General features: G+C 37.0%; 1 protein-coding gene across 9 annotated transcripts; it reads right to left on the reverse strand.

The window, feature by feature from the left end:
* Window positions 1-765: 765 nt before the first annotated feature.
* Nudt13 (nudix hydrolase 13) lies at window positions 766-19,155 on the reverse strand. Of its 9 annotated transcripts, XM_087185426.1 has the most exons (12): window positions 19,025-19,136; window positions 17,786-17,807; window positions 16,861-16,964; window positions 15,832-15,925; window positions 13,860-13,952; window positions 10,067-10,206; window positions 8,107-8,241; window positions 7,005-7,111; window positions 5,022-5,147; window positions 4,766-4,877; window positions 3,997-4,151; window positions 766-1,744 (listed from the first exon to the last, which is right to left on the reverse strand). In XM_087185426.1, exons 5-12 carry the CDS (start codon window positions 13,940-13,942, stop codon window positions 1,544-1,546), a joined length of 1,059 nt encoding a protein of 352 aa, XP_087041552.1. In that variant the 5' UTR covers window positions 13,943-13,952; window positions 15,832-15,925; window positions 16,861-16,964; window positions 17,786-17,807; window positions 19,025-19,136; the 3' UTR covers window positions 766-1,543. The 9 variants fall into 9 exon arrangements, with proteins under 9 accessions (XP_087041552.1, XP_087041550.1, XP_087041549.1 ...); XM_087185424.1 differs by lacking the exon at window positions 17,786-17,807 and having other exon boundaries at window positions 19,025-19,152; XM_087185423.1 differs by lacking the exon at window positions 15,832-15,925.
* Window positions 19,156-19,600: the final 445 nt, after the last annotated feature.

Raw genomic sequence — 19,600 nt, forward strand, 5'->3', positions numbered from 1 at the left:
ACAGTAATACACATGGACCCTGAACTGTTTTCTTCTGACTGCAAGATATGAAGAAATCTCAGGCTCTCTCTTTCATGAATGTGTTTTCCTTCTAAATGCAGAGTTCACCCCAGGTAAAGGCAGGCTGCCAACCTAAGACAGTCAAGTCCTAGCACATATTATCCCTCAAGGATTCTAGCTGAAGGCACTTTTATTTCCCCAAAGCAATGATGGCTTTCTGGTAATGAAGATAGCAGTAAACTTTTGGGATCAAAAGGAGATTCTCTGCTTTAATTTTTCTATTTCTGGAATTTCTTTTGCTTAGTTCTACAGGACTCTAATAAGTGAATAATCTTAAGATTCCTTAAGATTCCCGGGGCTTGTGCCTTTTGATCACAAATTGGTGCCTAGAACCATCTCCTCCAGCTATTCTTTTCAACTGGACCTATAAGAGTATTGCTTCTGCACATTCAGTACCACAAACTTGGAATCTAGATTTAAACATTTTATTATTGCACCAAAAGAGATTGTACCTGCTCTACCCCCAATTTTTTTTGTGGGGGGCAGTGTTTTGAGACAGGGTCTTGCTATGTATTCCAGGCTGGCCTTGAACATACTATGTACCCCAGGCTGGTCTTGAACTCATGGCATTCCTCCTGCCTCAGCCTCCGGAATGTTGAGACTATTGGCATGTGCCACCACACTCAGCTCTACCTCTGATTCTTACTTTCCAAAATTTCCTTGATTGATAGAGCAAAAAAACAAAACAACAACAAAAAACCCATCTGAACAAAGGTATGGAGATTTATTTCCCTCAAATAAACACTTCCATTATGACAAGGTATGAATGATGAATCTTAAATTTAGTTTATCCCATAAGGTTCAAGAACTGTTTCAGTTTTTTCTCTCACATTGTTTGTTTTTAAAACATGGGGTCTGGCAGCTTTGTCTAGATAGTCCCTGAACTCATAGACTCAAGCAGTTCTCCTACCTCAGCCTCCCAAGTGGTGGCGACCATAGGCATGTGCCACCACATGTTGCTTACACTGGTATTTTTAATTGCTCACACTGGTATTTTTAATTGCTCATTAGTAGGAAACACTGCTGACAAAGTCTTGCCAAGACCCAGGGATTTAGCTCAGCGGTTCTGCCACCTGCCTCACAAGCACGGGGACCCATGTTCAATCCCCGGTACCAAAAAAAAAAAGGTCTTGCCTTAGGCTCACCTATTCTGCCTTACTATGAGTTGGTTTGGTTTTTTTTTTTGAGACAGCATCTTTCTAAGTCCCTAAGTTGCCCAGGCTGGGTTTAAACTTACAATCATTCCTGTCTTAGCCTCCCACAGGCATGTGCCATCATGTCTGGCTTAGAGCCAGTCCTTTTGTCACCTCCCCTTTATTTGTTTTTTGTTTTGTTTTTTTGGTGTCGGAGATCGAACTCAGGACCTTGTGCTTGCAAGGCAGGCACAATGCCACTGAGCTACATCCCCAGCCCCACCTCCCCTTTACAGTAGGTCTCCAGTATGTCCTTCAGCAATATCCAGGAGAGATCTCGATGGCTTGAGCTAAGCAGGCAGGGAAGCACATGTCTGTTTTTCCACCCACTCCTTAATCAGTTGGTGGGCAATGGCTAACTTTGGGGGCATCAAGAATGGGAAAGTCTCATTCTGTTGCTGAATATAGGGGCCCTTTCTCCCCAGTGCTGTGGTCACCTCATCATAAGTAAACCAGGAAGCTGCCTCTAGTTCCCTCAAGTTCACCTGGATCTGAAAGACAAAGAATACAAGAAAGTACAATTAGAAACTATAAAATGTAAAATACTATGGTCAAAGGTAAGAAAATTGTTATAGAACCTAGTAGTCTTAGGAAATAACACCTGGGCTTTACAGGTGATTGAAAATTAGTTCTAGATATATCCCAGAAACAAAAGAAGCATAACTAATAAATGAGAATTAAATGCATTTTTTTTTTTACATAGTGAAAAAAAAGATACATTAAAAAGTCCTAGGAACACAAGACTAGAGGTGCAGCTCAGTAGTACAGTGTGGGTTTAGCAATGCATGAGGCCCTGAGTCCAGTCTCCCAACACCAAAAAAACCCCCAAAATAATAAAACCTGGAAGTACAAATATTAAAATATTAAGAGTAGTAACACTGGGCTGGGGATTTAGCTCAGTGGTTTTGTCGCCTGTTGCACAAGTGCAAGGACCCGAGTTCGATCTCCGGTACCAAAAAAAAAAAAAAAAAGAGTAGTAACACTGAATGCTAAATTGTGAACAATACTTGTTTTTCTTTGTGCTTCCATTGATTGTGTAATTCTATGAATTATAAAAGAACCTACTTTAAGAATGAGTTATTGATAAAAAGCAAAGTAATGCAAACTTTGTCCACAGTAAGTTGAAATAGATTAGATATCCTATAAAGTCAATACACACAATAGGCAGACATTGGCAATCAGGGACTACAGTATTTGTCGGGGATGCTGCAGAAGAGCAAGATGAGATTAGACAACATGCAAGTCCCTTTAAACCAGAAGTTCCAGTAATTGTATCATTAATCCCTAACATCCCTGATTAACTTAATAAAACCAATCCTGAAGTTGGCCATTAAATTTGATATATGTATTGTATGTGTACTATATGTACAATTCTGAAGGTGAAAGGTAAATTGCTTCATAAACAGTGTTGTGACAATTGCACATCCACATACAAATGAATTCAATTGGACTCTTACACCATATACCAAGAAACAATTCAAAATGGATTAAATGCTTAAAGGTAAAACTTTAATCATACACATTTTAGAAGAAAACATAGGGAGTGAACTTCTAGACACTGGACTGGGCAATGATTTTTTTAGATATGGCACCAAAATCACAGGCAAGAAAAGTAAGAAATAGGATTACATCAAACTAAAAAGGAAAAGAAACAACAAAATGAAAAGGCATTCTACAGAATGAGAGAAAATATTTGAAGACCATATATATCTATAAAGGATTCATGTGAGGAACTACAACTCAATAGCAAATAATCCAACTGAAAGTGCAAAATACCTCTATAGACATTTCTCAAGAGAGTACAACTGACCAATAGACACATGAAAAAGTATTCACACTGCTAAAACCACAATCAGATAGTGCCTCATACCTTCCAGAATGATTATAAAAAAAATTTTTTTAAAGGACAACAAATGTTGGCAAGGGTATGGAGAAAAGGGAACCTTGTATACTGTTAAGGGGAATGTAAATTTGTGTAGTTACTAAGCAATATGGAGGGCCCTAAAAAATTTAAAATGGAATTAACATCTGATCCAGCAATCTCTCTTCTGGGTGAATATATCCAAATGAATTGAAATCTGGATCTCAGAGGAATATCTGTACTCCTATGTTCAAGGCAGCATTATTCACAACAGCCAAGATACGGAAACAACCTAAATGTCCATCAATAAATGAATAATAAAGTATGTGGCAGATACATATGGAATATTATTGAGTCTTAAAAAAGATCCTGCATTTTTGACAGACAATATAATGGAAGATATGCTGAGTGAGATAAATCAGATACATAAAGACAAATTCTGCATGATCCCACTTACACGTGGAATCTAAAGAGAAACAAGGAGGTGTTGGTCAAAGAATATAAAGTTTTACTTATACAAAATAAGTTCTGGAGACCTGAACAACATGGGGGTTATAATTAATAATACTGTGTTGAATATATTAAAACTTACTACAAGGATAAATCTTATGTTGTTCTTACCACAAAAGAAAAAATAAAGGGGGCAGGAGAAAACTTGAAAGTGATGAATTTAGCATATTGATAATGATGGGTGGTTTTATAGGTATGTACTAATCTCCAAATCCATCAGGTTGTATATATACTTTAACAATAGCTTTTGTATGTTAATTTTACTTCAATAAAATGGTTAAAAAGCAAAAAGTTGTCATGATTGAGATACGTGTAAGGGAGAATGGTGATTATTTACTACAATGGAAGCAGAAGGGAAGTGTGAGCACTTACCTCTGTCTGCCCTGGTTTCACAGTTGCATGACAAGCAATCATGAGCGAGCTGTTAGGAAAGGGCCAGTGCTGAGATGCAGAGTACTGCATGCTTTCCACCTCCAGTCCCACCTCTTCTGCAACTTCCCGCTGCACAGCCTCTTCCACACTTTCCCCTGTAAGCACTCAGATTAAGTTAGGACAGCCAGGGAGCAGAAAAGTTGTATCTGTATCACGATAGCCCATTTGTGAAAGGAATACAAAACTTGGGATGTCCGAAATCTGAGTCTCCAACAATAGGAGTCAAATGTAGAGTTGTACATTGAACTGAGTGCTTAAGCCTGCTGGGTTAGTTATAAAACACCGGAAGAATAGCAGTGGGAGAGGGTACTGCTACCCTTAGCTGTAATAAAATTTCTCTTTTCATCATTTGTAGATTTTACCCAATAAACTAAAAAACATCAAAACAAAACTAAATATGGAATTTTAGTATTATGCATGCTGAAATTATTTAGAAGTATACTGTTTGCACTCTGTACCTCAAAAAATAAGATGAGTAGATGAAAAATACATGACGAAGTTAGTGTTAAAATTATCGACCAAGTGGTAGGTGTTATGGGTTTATGTGTAATTCTTCCAACTCTGCTATGTGTTTGAAATTTTACCCAATATAATATTGGGAAATCAGAATGCAGAATGATAGGAAAGAATGTGCTTGACAAGACAGAGAAATACCTGCTATAGATTCTCTGCCCTCCACTATCACCTGTATATACCCTGTAATACTTACCTATATCACAAAAGCCTGCCAAGGCAGAATATACTCCTTTGGGAAAGGAGCTCTGGCGCGCAAGTAGGCATCGGGTCCCATCTGACACCAGAGTAATCACAACAGGAGCCATCTGGGAAAGGAGGATGGAAATTGAGGCCTCCCAGTGTACAGAAGCAATGGATAATTAAGGAAGCCCTTTAATTATGCAGACTTTCTTCCCCAGGACATACAAGTACAGCCTTTCAGATTACTGTCCTCTTATAGCAACTCTTACCTGTGGGTAATAGATGATGTTATTGGAAGGACACACACGCTTGCTGCCAGCGATATTCTTCTTGGTGGGCTGCCCACTTCTGCTGCAGAACTGATGACCATCATGCCATCGGAGAAGAGCCTGGGCCTAGGAATAAATACAAAGATGGACCTGCATTCATGAAATGCAAATTAAAACAATGCTGAGATCCCACCTCACTCGAGAGAATGGCTGCTATCAAGAAATCAGCCAATAACAAATGCTGGAGGGGCTGTGGGGGAAAAGGAAGCCTTCTCCAGTGTTGGTGGGAGTGTAGACTGGTACAACCACTGTGGAAATCAGTTTAGAGATTTTACAAAGAACTAAAACTAGAGGTTCCATTTGACTCCTTGGTATCTTCCCGAAAGAATTAAAACCATCATAACACAGCGATATATGCACACCCATGTTTATAACAGCACAGTTTGTAATAGCTAAATCTTGGAAACAGCCCAAGTGCCCATCAACTGATGAGTGAATAAAGAAGATGTGGGTTTTTTTATACAATGGAGTACTACTCTGCCATAAAGGATGAACTTCAGACATTTATAGCTAAATGGATGGACCTTGAGACCATACTCTTAAGTGAAATAAATTGGACACACATGTTTAAATACAGGATTGTTTCTCTGGTGTGAGAAACTGAAAGTGGAAATAAAGAATGAAATGTATTACAGATGTTAGGAAATAGGAAGAAAGTGTTCAAATGGGAAGGGGAACAAGGGAGGAGCAAGGGAGGAAGGAAGGGACAAGAAAAAAAGTGAAAATAGAAGGAAAAAATGCAAACAAAGCTTTTTACATAGGGACTGGGGGGGTTGGGGGGAAGGAGAAAATAAAATTTATTTTAAAAAAAGGAAGCCAAGGGCCTGGGATTTAGCTCAGTGGTGCCACCGCCTGCCTCGTAAGCACAAGGTCTTGAGTTTGATCTCCGGTACCAAAAAAAAAGAAATGCCAAACAACAAATCCAGTCAACAAATGGGATTATAATAAATAAAACAAGAACTGTTTTAAAATTAAAAAAGAAGGGCCAGACATTTAGCTTAGTGGTTCCAGCACCTGTCTCGCAAGCACAAGGTCCGGAGTTCGATCCCTAGTATCAAAATAAAGAAAAAAAGAAAAAAGAAAAACAAAGACGGACCTGGTTTCATTTGGAGAAAACATGGGCTTTATCCATAACAGCACTAGGCCTAGAATCTAGAGCAAGTCATGGGGAAAAGCCAGAATCTTTCCACCTCATTTACCTTTAAATGGTTGCTGTTTAAGATAAGGAAACTATATGAACATTCCCTTAGCATTGGAAATCTGAATAAAAGAGGCATATTTTAAAATGCGTTATGAGTCCTTTAAAATATAAGAAATATTATAAAATAATATGATAAACACCCATGTACTTTAACCCAACTTAAAAAGAAAAAATTTCCAGGCCCGGGATTTAGCTCAGTGGTTCCACCGCCTGCCTCGTAACCCAAGGACCCGAGTTTGATCCCTGATACCAAAAAAAAAAGAAAAAATTTTCAGTGCAACCAAATGTATTCTTCCTTAATATAGCTGGAATAATTTTGCAACTAAAAAATATTTATAAGTATCTCTTTCAATAGACAATCAAAATACCATACCAAATAAAATCTAAAGCTTGAGGATGATTCATTAATGCAATGTAAAATTATTTCTTATATGAAAAACATGATTATGTCATTAAAAATGTTTATTGGGTTATTGCCATAGACCTGCATATCCTTAGGAGAAAATAGTCTTGACAGCAATTCTGCCAAAATAAGGGCAAAACAAGGTAGAATAAGCAATCTTACCTACAGCTCGTTGTCTCGTCTGTTGAGGTCTTAGGAAGGACTATGATTTGCAAAGAAAGAAATTAAATGTCACTCTAGCCTTGTGTATGCACCCATGGATTTGCCCATATACACAACTTTACTAAACTTCCTATAGAATTGAGAAATTTGAATCTACCGTGAATAGCAAGGATGAATCCATTGAATTCAGCTGAAAGACAGCCTTCCTCAGCTCAATGAAAGACCCCTTGAGCTCTGTCTCCATTTCTGATTTTGGTAAGGAGTCTAGAAAATTAGAAAAGAGAATGAAATTAAATGTCAAGCTTTGCCTCTGGGCCCCCTCTATCTTGTTATATAGCACTTGTTTCCTAAATTTGCCTAATAAAAGGGTCAGCTGGAGAAAGGAAAAACTATACAGGTCCTCAAGCCCCTACCTGGATATTCTGAAGTGGCAGATGTGGAGTAAGCCCCAGAAATCTTTCTTTTTTATTTTGATTTTTTGTTTGCTTGTTTTGGTATTGGGGATGAAACTCGAGACCTTGAGCTTGTGAGGCAGGCAGCAGAACCACTGAGCTAAATCCCTGGCCCAATCTTTCTTTTTTAAAGACGTACAAGGTGATTTTTTTTTTTGTACCAGGGATCGAACTTGGGACCTGGCCCTTGCACAGCAGGCGCTGGAACCACTGAGCTAAATCCCTGGTCCCACCAGGTGATTCTTATAGTCAGGCCAGTTTGGGAAACATTGGAACAGTATTTCTCAAGATCTTCTTCAGGGAAGTTAGACCATTTGCACTATCCCTGGAAAAGAGATGAAATGGGACCTCTAAACTCTACCTGAAGCCCATTCCAGCATCATTACATTTACACCCACACACCTTGAAGGGTAAAGGAAAATCTAAGAGGAACCATGAATCTAGAGGGAAGTGGTTCCCAAATGCAGGTCTGAGAACCCAGAGCTATACCTGGTAACATTTTCATTTCCCTGCATTGGTAAGAAAAAGAAGAATAATGTCAATTTCTTATGAAATATTTAAGACCTACAATATAAATAAATAAATAAATAAATATAAAATGATTTGGAGAATACTACTACTACTTAGGTTAGAAAGAAAGCATTAAAATGTCCTTTATTTTAAATGATGGTAGTAGATGATAGTGTTATGTCCTTATTAAAAAAAATTGAAAACATTTTTTGTATTCTCACAATTTTCTTAGAAATATTATGTGAAATCCCAAAGTCTGAGAACAACTGGTGTCCATTAAAATGATGTTATATATACCATGTATGGAAAAGGAGCCATTGAGACCTAGATCCAGAGCAAACCATGCTTCATGCTGTTCAGAGCATCCAATCAGCACAGAATCTTCTATTCTTTGTGCATCCTGTCCAAACTTATCCAGGAGTCTTTTTACCTCTAAGAAACAGGAAGAAGGGGAATAAATAAGGATTTCAGTTATATCACCACAGCCACGTTAGACTTACAAGAAATGATCTACTTTAGTTTAAACAAAGTAGCCAGTTGCCTCACAGTATCTGTGTGGGACGGGCTGCCCCTCAGGTATCAAGATAGCCAGGTGCTGAAGTCCCTTATGTAAAATGGTATATTTGCATACAACCTACATGCATCCTCCCATATACTTTAATTCATTTCTAGATTGCCTATAATATCTAATACAATCCATATCCTATGTAAACAGTTGTTATATTGTATTGTTTAAAGATTGATGGCAAGAAAAAAGTCTGTATATGTTCAGTACAGACAGAATGTTTTTCCAAATACTTTTGATCTGCAGTTGGTTGAACCTGAGGATATGGAGGCCAGCTGTACTTGGCTTAAGGCAGTGATGGCCAACTGCTTAGAGCTTTCAATGATACAGATAGCCTACTGTGGCAGGCGTGCCATAGGTTCGCCTCCCTTGGCTTAAGGTATAAACAGCCCTGCAGCTAATTACCTGTATAACATAGGTCTAGTCATTTAATCTCTCTAGGCATCTGTCTTCTCTTCAGTAATCTCAGGAGTTTAGAACAAAGGAGGAATTATATCTGTGTAATTGATTACTCTGTAATTCCATGTTGGAAGGGACATAGGCCCTTGTTCAGAAGATGCATAATAGTTAACTTATTAAGGCATTGAAAAAATACATAATAAATTTAAATTGGTAGAGACCAATTCAGTTCTATTTCCAGACTGTTGCTTTGGTGGGCCAAAGTGGAATAGTTATCTGAGATCCTGGTCTGTAAATGGTAAATGCTGTATAGGAAGAAAGCCTGTCATATCCATGAAGGACTCATTTATTTGTTCATAACATAACATTATTAAATCTCTAAATAATGTTTAATGCCTTCTAACAGAGTCCTTGTATTATTCTGCATTGGTGGAAACTAATCATTCAAATACTCCAAAATCTGACCTATGAGAGAAATCCACTGGCAATGTTTTTAGAAGTATATACTGACTAACTATATTTATATGCTATATTTATATATCAATTTAAAACTGAAAGTTAATTATTTAAATAGCAAATCCCAAGCAGGTGTGGTGGCATAAGCTATTGTCCCAAATATTCAGGATTCTCAGGCAGAAGGATTTCTTGAGCCTAGGTGTTCAAGACCAGCCTGGGCAACAAAGTGAGACCTTGTCTCAAAAACAAACAAAAAAACCCAAATCCCACTGGCTTAGATACCTCTAAAAAGGCTCTCAAAATAAATTAATTTTAATTCACTTTAAATTTTGATCTTCTAGTAAAAATCAAGTTAGGATGCAAAGCTAACACTCTTCTAGGATAACAATGTGTACCTCTATGGAGGCTAGAAATCACTAATTGAAGGTACAAGTTGGCAAACTTTCTCTGTAAAGAGATACTAATTATTTTAGGCTTTCTGATCATACAGTCTCTGTCATAACTGCTTACTTGCCACTAGTGCAAGAGCAGCCATAGACAATATGTCAACAAATAAGTGTGGCTGTGTTCCAATAAAAATATATTTACAAAGCAAGCTGCAAGTCTAGTCTGGATAGCAGTATTGTTGAGGCATAAGTGGCTTATATCATCACCAAATAATATCTGACTGGACAACTAAGGTTCACAAAAGAAATTATTAATTGGCAGAAGCAGTTATACAAGCTTGAGACTCAGCAGCTATTTGAAAAAATCTGGACTCTATATAGTTCAAGGATATTTCTCAGTGATCCAGAATGTGCTGAAATCAGCTTAGTGGTCACCAGTCTTTGAGCTTACCTAGTAGGCTAAGCCGGGGTACTGTGTATCGATGTTCTGCTGTCTGAAGCAAAGGAGCCAGTCTATGAAAGAGGTAAAATGCTCCTTTCTGTTGGGCTTTTTTACATGCATCATCATCTTCTTTTAGTTCAAATAAATACCTGTATTTGGGAAATAATTAAGCTATTACAAGACCACACTTAGTTGTACAGCATCCATTTTTGAGAACTCTACTCCTGCATCGCTCTCCTACTACTGTTATTTCCCTTTATTTATTTATATTCTTATTTGCTCTATAAAGGATGTGAGGTGGCTACAAGCAGTCACTCATTCCCTCTTTCATCCTACTATGCACCTTGCCCATACTTCTATGGTTGCATTATTGTACCATTTGTTCATTTGTCTGTCTCCCTGGGAAGACTATGAACTCCTTAAAAGCAGGGTCTACCTTTTTCCGCTCTGCATGCTCAGTAATTAGCAGGTTGAGTGGCTCAATTTAATAAATATTTATTGGGTTGAACTTCAAGGGTAATAAATATTTACTGAATTGAACCTCAAGGTACTTTGCCAATATACTATGAGGCAAGAATTTACAGGCAGTGGAGTGAAAGAAAAACAAGAACAATGATAACAATATCAACCACAGAATCTTAGAGATGGAAGTAAACACTATGCCTTCAGTAACTCTCATTCAGGCTAGAGAAGACCAGAAACATATTTTACCTTCAAAGCACCCTTCTTTCAAACATCTGACTCTCAAGGGGGACATCCTTAGATCCTTATCTATTTTTTATGCCATACATAATGATTACATCCTTGTAGGGAGTTGGCACATGTACATAACACATCTTAATTCTTTTTACTGCCCCATTCCTACCTTATCTATATTGAAGAGACCACTGATGAAGCCTATACTTGAACTGCTTAATAAAAATAATATTTTCAGAAGCCAAAATAAAAATGTGGACAAGAACATCCTCTTATTGGTTTCTCAAAAAGAAATAATAATGGAACAAGTTCTAGGCTTTTCCAGTACCTTTTAAGGTACTATCTTTTTAAGAGCCTTAGGAATCAAACCAGGGTCCATGTGATTCACTGGAAACTGAATACAGACTCTCCTTGCAGCCTAGGATTAACCATTTTTGCCTTTAAAAGCCCTAAAATAGGCTCTCAGAATTGTGACATACTTTGTTATGTAAGTGGAAAATACAATTTACAGGTGTTTTTGTAGAATCTGGGAATGTCCATAACACCCATAGGCAGAGCTGATGCAAATGAAAATACAAAGCAAAACAACAAACAAACCCAGTAGCCTTCTTTAGGAACCTATTTTGACTGTGCAGTCAAAGGAGTTACAATAAGCTCTTTATAAATAGAAAACAAAAGAAATCTGATCTTTTAAGACTGGTGATATTTTTAAACTTATTTTGAGTGATTACAGCCTCCTGGGGCAAAGACTCAACGTATGACAAAGGAGAGACATGTGCCACTCAGAAGTTACCAAATATGCACAATAGAATAAACACGGCTGCCCTCGTAAAAGAGATAGTGGTACAACCTGTGCTTTGCCCTAATGACCCTAAAATGCAAAACACCTACAAAAACATACAGGATAAGGTCTTAAACACAGGATCTTACTGGAACTGGAACTGAGATCCAAAAGTTCATAAACTCTTCTCAGTCAGAAATTCTAGTTTTTATTTATCTTTTTAGGAACTCTTTAAAAATTCATTTTCTCCCTTTAGTTATAATAGCATACAAGCTACTATACTGATTATCAAGGCTAAAAATATTTATTTTTAAATTTTAACTAGTAACAGTAAAAAATAGTCATTCTTTAAAAATTATAAAATGCAATTGCCAATCTTTATAAAAAAAAGAAAATCATTAGCAACCCCACCAGTTGGAGATAATCATTGTTTACAATCTGGAATACTCCAAACTATTAATATTATGTATCAATTTATATATTTAGAGTCAATCATGCCTTTTTTTCTTAAACACTTTTTTTTTTTCGGTGCCAGGGATCAAACTTAGGAACTTGCGTGCTTGGGAGGCAAAAGCAGTGCCACTGAGCTAAATCCCCAGCCCTTCTTAAACACTTTTTACATCATTGTTTATTGACAAACTTTTATTCTTTTCTCATGATTTTGATTCATTTTAAATATACTTAACCCCTTCAAGATTCTTATTTGTTACATTTTAGTCAACAATTCTGTTCTTGTTCTTAAATTTTCAACCCGAAGAAGCACAGGCAACCTTAATGCATCAATACCTAAAATAAATATTGTAATTTTGTTATTTGTTTACTCTTCCTCATGAAGGATTTTATGCTATGTACCACTAAATCTTGGACTGTGCCCTCAAGACTGTCTTTCTAAGTGGGAAGCCCTGGTTGTGTGTGTATTGTTCCTGAAGAGCTTGCATTTGCAAGGTGCCCCAGAGGTAGTCAGTCTAGGCTTCATAGCTAAAATTCATTTCTTTCAACCAATAACAAATGGTGGCGTGGGTGTGGGGAGAAAGGAACCCTTTTCTATTGTTGGTGGGAGTGCAGCCTGGTGCAACCACTGTGGAAATCAGTATGGAGATACCTCAAAGAACTAGGGCTAGAGGTCCCATTTGACCCAGCTACTCCCCTGCTGGGTATCTTCCCCAAAGAATTAAAAGAATCATACCACAGCGATATATGTGCACCCATGTTTATAGCGGCACAGTTTGTAATAGCTAAAGCTCGGAAACAGCCCAAGTGCCCGTCAGCTGGAAACTGGATAAAGAAAATGTGGTTTTTAAAAAATAAAATGGAGCACTACTCAGCCATAAAGAACGAGAAACTAGAGACATTTATAGCTAAATGGATGCACATTGAGGCCATACTCTTAAGTGAAATAAATAGGACACACGTGTAAATACCGAATAGTTTCTCTCATATGAGAAACTGAAAGTGTAAATAAGGATTAAAATGAATAATTGATAATTTGAAATAGGAAGAAAAGTCCAAAGGTGTAGGGATAGTAGGAGGGGAAGGGGAAAGAAAAGAAGGAAAAGGAAAAATTATAAGAAAAGAAAAAAATGGAAACAAAGTCTATGTAAATAGGGAAGGGTGCACAGGTAATGGGGAAAAAATAAAAACCAAGATACATCATGTACAGGTACAAGCACCCAGTGGTAAATGTAAATGTATTGTATACCTAAAATGTACCAAAGAATTTAAGCAAAAAAATAAAAAATAAAATTCATTTCTTAGGTTGAGGGTTCTTGGGCCACATCACACAGATAGTATAAATTTAAATCCTAAAACTGGGTGAAAGCAGGCTAGTGATTTCAAATGTCTCCAGGATTAGACAAAAATGTCTTTTATCATCTTCCTGTACTGCTGTAGATTTTTTAACCCTAGTCTACCTTTCCCTAAAGTTTAGTTCTTTGAGGGGGATGGAGGATGTTGGAGTTATCCACAGTATTTTTAGGAAACTTCATGAATATATAGCTTTCAATATAGCTTTTTATGTGTTTATTATTCCATTATATGTATGTACTTTATTTTCTCCCTTATTGTTCATTCCTTCAGCAATATTTCAGTGCATGTTATGTGGTAGGCACTGTTTTATGCACTAAGGGTACCACAGTAGAAAAGACAAAGTCTTGGCATTAGATATTGTAGGAAACTGTTAACATTTTTTTAAATTGTAAGCAACTTACAATGATCATCCTTATGGGCAGTTTTATCACACATCTTTGATATGGGATTTTGAGATATTTCACTTTTGTAATAGAACAAAACAACAGTAATCAGAGCTCAGGTTGGTCAAAAACTCACTGTGTCTTGTTGACATAGGTTGACAGCAACCTACAGCACCATAAAATTTTTCTCCCATAAGAAATTCCATAATACAAAGACATTGTCAGGTCCCTAAAGAAAAAAGGAGTTTTAAAAGTCATAGTATGCAATTTAAAGTAATGAATCACCAAGGGAGTTATATTTTAAGCCAGGATGGGATCACTTTGCAATACTAAGGAAAGAGAAACTAAATTGGAGTCAGGTGATTAGGCTTCTCCATTGCATTTCTACCATTAACTAGTGATGGGATCTCAAATTCTCAGTACTTCTTTCCAAACAGACAAAATTGAAATCTTTTCTGCCATGCTAATAAGTTGTGAGAATCAGCAAATAATCCACAAAAATGTAGACTCCTCTCTCATATTGTAGATTTATTAGTGGGAATTGGCTGCCAAGCCAAGGCCTCCATCTCCCTTGTATCTAGGAAGGGCTAAGACTGGAAGTGATATGTATCCCTTCTGAGTGAAGCAATTAAGAAGTAGGTATAAGTTGGGTATGGTGGTGCACACCTGTAATCCTATAGGACTCAGGGATGCTGAGGCTGGAGAACAGCAAATTTGGGCACAGCCTGGGGAATTTAGCAATTTGGTGGGAACTTGTCTTAAGACTTTAAGGGGCTGGGTATTTAGCTCAGTGGTTCCACCGCCTGCCTTGCAAGCACAAAGTCCTGAGTTCAATCCCGGGTACCAAAAAAAAAAAAAAGATTTTGAAAAGGGCAGGGAATGTAGCTCAGTGTGAAGGCCCTGGGTTCAATCCCCAGTACCAGGAGGGGCTGTGTATACCTTATTCACCCTCTTTCTTCCCTTTTTTTTTTGGTACCAGGGATCAAATTCGGGACCTTGTGCTTGCAAGGCAGGTGGTAGAACCACTGAGCTAAATCCCTGGGCTCTTTTTTCCCTTCTATTTGGAAGATTCCAAGAGAAAAGACAGAGTCATTAGAGTCAAGATAGACTCATAGAGGAGCCGGGGATTTAGCTCAGTGGTTCCGGCGCCTGCCTCGAAAGTGGAAGGACCTGAGTTGGATCCCCGGTACCAAAAAAAAAAAAAGAGTCATAGAGAACACTGCATCCTTGACTTACGCATGGAGAAAAGCCACCCACCAACCAAAGACCCTCTTCACTGCAGTATTTGTTAGTGAAACATCTACCAGGTTGGTTGGGAGGAGTAGCTCAGTGGTAGGGTGTTGCCTGGCATGTAAAAGGTCTTGGTTCAATCTCCAGCACCACAAAAGATAATAAAAACTTCTACCATATTGAGCCACTGAATTTTTAATTTTATTTTATGTTTTGGTGCTGGAGATTGAACCCAGGGCCTCATGAATACTAAATGTCGGCTCTACCACTGAGCTGTACTTCCAGCTCCTGGCTACTGAAATTCTGAAATTTGTGTTTCAGCAGCTAGTATCACTGTAACAAATAGATCAAGTAACAACCCTGGGATATCTCCAGAGTAATGAAGCCAAGTTTCTCTGAGCAGATAAAAACCAACAAACCTCTGAGAAGTAGATGATAATCTGGTAGGTAAGAAAAAATTTAAATCAAAGCCATTAGGAAAATATTTCAAAAGACAGCTATGATATTCATATGGATCAAAGAAATTTTTTGGGTTTTTTTCTAGCTCATTGGGAAAGAAAAAAATATCTGGCTGAAGAATTCATTGTGCAGAAGATGGTTTCTTTCTTTTCTTTTTTTTAAAGTGGTGCGGGGTACTGTACCTAGGGCCTCATACCTGCTAGGCAAGTGCTGTACCACTGAGCTATATCTTGATCCCAGTGGTTCCTTTCAATTTGTCTTAACACTAAGCGTTTTATTCCTTGTGAAAGGTGCCTTTCATATTAGTAGTGAAAAGTCAAGAAATTCCACTGAAAATATGAAAAAAAATCAGTACAGTTAAAATAACCAACCACCCTTTTAACTGTGCCCAACAGAAGCAAGCTTTGACATTAACCTACCAAGGGAATATTGGAAGTTTAGGCCTTTTTCTTGAGGCATAATTATGAGTCACTGATGACTAATCCTTGAAAAGATTTGGCTGCAATCTGTGTGCTAGGCAAGGGTAAAATATATTTAGCAAATGAGAGTCAATGAAGTATTTATTGGCTACTGAATTTAGGCAAGGTCTCTTAAGGAACACAAAAATGTAAAGAATGAAAATCTCTGCCTCAAGGAACCCTAGCAGGTGAGAAAAAATCAAATATATAATTTTCAAAGAAAACTCTGTATGATATATAGGTTGCAAAGCACTCTGAGGCAGTATTAAAGGTATAATCCCTATTTTATTTTTTAATTAAAATTTTTTGTACTTAAATTCAGAGATTCTTTATTCAAAATATTAGTAATTTTCAAATACTGGAAAAACTCATGCCTATTAGCTAATGCATGGATAAACTAATAGTGGTACATCCATACAATGGAATATTATTCAGCAACAAACAGGAATGAACAGCTTTATAAAATGCAGTAACACAGATGTCCTCAGGTACTTTGTGTTAAGTGAGAGAAACCAGATGCAAAAGATTCCATTAATATTCTAGAAATTCTAGAAATTTCAGATTTCACTGATAAAAAGTAGATTAGAGTTGAAAAATGTCAGGAGGCAGGGGAAGGAGATTTTCTTTGCATTAATTATTTTTGAGACAGAGTCTCACTATGTAGTCCATCCAGGCTGGCTTCAGCCTCAGTGTTTCCAGTAGCTGGGATCACATGCATGCATCACCATGCCCAGCCATGCATAATCCCTATTTTTTAATAATCCAAGGATTTGTATGATATATTGAAAAAAATGTATTTAAAGCTAGTATTTCTAGCTCATCTATAACTCAGAAAATGTAAATTGGTACATATTTTTGGAGATTAATTTGTGGATACGTGTTAAAATGTTAAATAAGTACCACTTTCACCTAACAATTCCACTTCTAGGAATTTTTTCTAGGAAGTAATATGTACAAGAATGTTAATAAACTGGGCAAGATGATACACACCTATAATTCAGTACTTGGGTAGTTGAGGCAGGAGAATCATGAGTTTGAGGCCAGCTTCAGGTCTATAGCAAGTTCAAGGCTGGCCTGGACTACATTGCTAGATCCTATCTCAAAACAAACAAGAACAGAAAAGGAATGTTAATAAAAAATACAATAAATGGTGTAATACACAGCTGATAAAAATAAATACAAAATAATATAACAATGAAAAAATATACATGTAGCAGAGAAAGTTATTTAGAATATATTATTATTATTATTTGTATATCCATTTATTGGTACATTTTAGGTGTACAATATAATGACATTCATCACTGGAGATAGGCACCTTTACATACTCTCTTGGTTCTTGGGCCGGGGATTTAGCTCAGTGGTTTCGCTGCCTGTTGCACAAGCACAAGGACCCGAGTTTGATCCCCGGTACCAAAAAAAAAATACAAAAACAAAAAAAACTCTCTTGGTTCTTATTTTTTTCCCCCCTTCTCCTGTCCTCCCTTCAACCTCTCCATCCCTCCCTATTTACAAAGACTTTGTTTCCATTTTTTCATTTTCTCATATTAATTCCATTCCCTTCTTTCCTTTCCCCTACCCCTCCCACTTCTCCCTCCCCTTTGCCCCTTTTCTTCCTATTCCACATTATCTATTATACCTTTTAGTTAGAATACATTATTTAAAAAAGTACAGGGGGTAGTGGGGAGATGTTGGCCAAAGGATACAAAGTTTCAGTTATGATAAATTAATTCTGGAGATCTATTTATTGCATGGTGACTATAGTTAATAATAATGTATTATGTACTTGAAAATTACTAATAAAATCTTAAATGCCCTCACCACAATATGACAAGTATGTGAGGTGATGGATATTTAATCATTTCATAATGTATGCATATATCAAAATATCACATTGTGCTCAGTAAATACATACAATTTTTTTTGGCCAATTATTCCTGGAGGAGAAAAGAAAAGCATATAATGGTTGGTCAGAATGATCTAATTAATTTATAAAGAACATGACATATACATATATATTCTAATATATATAAATTGTGTATTAGTATTTTTCAAATACACATACTAAACTAGTATGACTAAGTTGGGATAAAGGGAAGGAGATATAGATTGAAAGGAGGTACTGGTGATTTTTTACTTTATTCATTTTATATTTTAAAAATTTAAGCTATAAATACATATTCTTTTTAAGATAAAAGAAAGTATAAGAAAATAATGGCTCCTGGGACTAACTGTTCAGTGAGGCTATTTCTAAGCCACTATTCCCAGAAACACCTCACCATATTTCCCATGAGCCACAAGAAATTCCTTTGGTGAATTCTTGGATCCTGGGAACTGCAAGTTATTTGGTTGTAGTTTGGCTGTAACTACTGATTAATATGTGTGGCCCACTGTACTTGGATGCCTATTGTTTCATCTATTGAAACAAACTGCTTCTACTATTAAATTAACCTTAGTCGTTTGTAGATTGTCATGACCTAAAGTATTTATGTTTTTTTAAAGTACAAAGCCTGATGGATTATGTTTTTTATCTAAAGCTAAAACAGTAAATGATGGAGCAGGGTCCTTAAGATTAGCAGTTTCTCAGAACCCTCTGTAATACCGTAAATGATTCACACACATTTCTTGTCCTGTTCATCTTGCCAGAAGGATTATGTGGCAAAAAAGCATGAAAAAAAAAAAAGTGAAGAGCACATCTCTCATCTTCATGGTTAACTTTCACTATGAAGAAGCGAGGTTCTCACTCATTTGGGGGAGCCCTTTTGAGATTCCATGTTTCCACGACTGTGGACCTCAATGGAATAGGAAAGTATGCAAAACTGAAGAATCACTGAAATACAGATTTCAAGGTTTCTGTGACCTTGCTTATATGAATAACTGTATGGTTTGTATTCTAAAAGATAATTTTTCCTCCCTTAATCCTTGTAGGGGACAAGGATTGTTAAGGCAAAAGGTGAGAAGTTAGTAAATTTAATTTAGTTTTAGTTAATGAGATAGCTCCACAAGAGCAAAGCTGATCATTCTCCTGGTTTTTGCAAGAGAAACAAAACTAAGCTAAAACTGTAAAATGCTGTAACCAAGAGCTTTTGTCAAGTTCTATTATTGCCTCCCTTCCTGAACTTAAAACCTGATAGGTTTGTTTCACTGTACTCACTTTGAATTCTTTTGGGGGTGAATTCCAGGGCCTCAAGAATCAGCAAAAACCAGGAAACACCAAACATTCAAGTTTAAACTGTTTTCCTTCCCAGGAGGGACCACTGTTTCTGCCACACTTCCCAGAATTCTAAAGACACATTCTGGGAAATGTAATTTAATCTTTATGCTGGCTAATGTTAACTACGATCCTTAAAAGTATACTTCTGCCACACTTCCCAGAATCCTCCTAGAGAAGCACTCTGGGAATAGTAGTTCAGTCCCCAGGCATGACACTGTGTCCTCCAACTGCATAGTTTACCATGACTATCAGATGCATGAGCATCTAAGATCTGAATACTAGGAAAACTACTATGTCTTTGGAAAAAGTGGCATTAGATCAGTTTTTTAATAACAAAATAATAAAGTCATTAAATCCACCGTCATAAATTCATATATTATCAGGGTGGGTAAAAGAGGCTCTGCCCATTTTAGAACTAGCTCTAACATTTCATGAAACTGGACAATTTAAAAGGACAGAAGGGCTGGAGATTTAGCTCAGTGGTTTCGCTGCCTGCTGTGCAAGCACAAGGACCTG

The sequence above is a fragment of the Heterocephalus glaber genome, unplaced genomic scaffold (assembly GCF_053883595.1).
Source record: "Heterocephalus glaber isolate CG9 unplaced genomic scaffold, H.glaber_assembly_v1.0 deba00001497, whole genome shotgun sequence".
Classification (NCBI taxonomy): Eukaryota; Metazoa; Chordata; class Mammalia; order Rodentia; family Bathyergidae; genus Heterocephalus; species Heterocephalus glaber.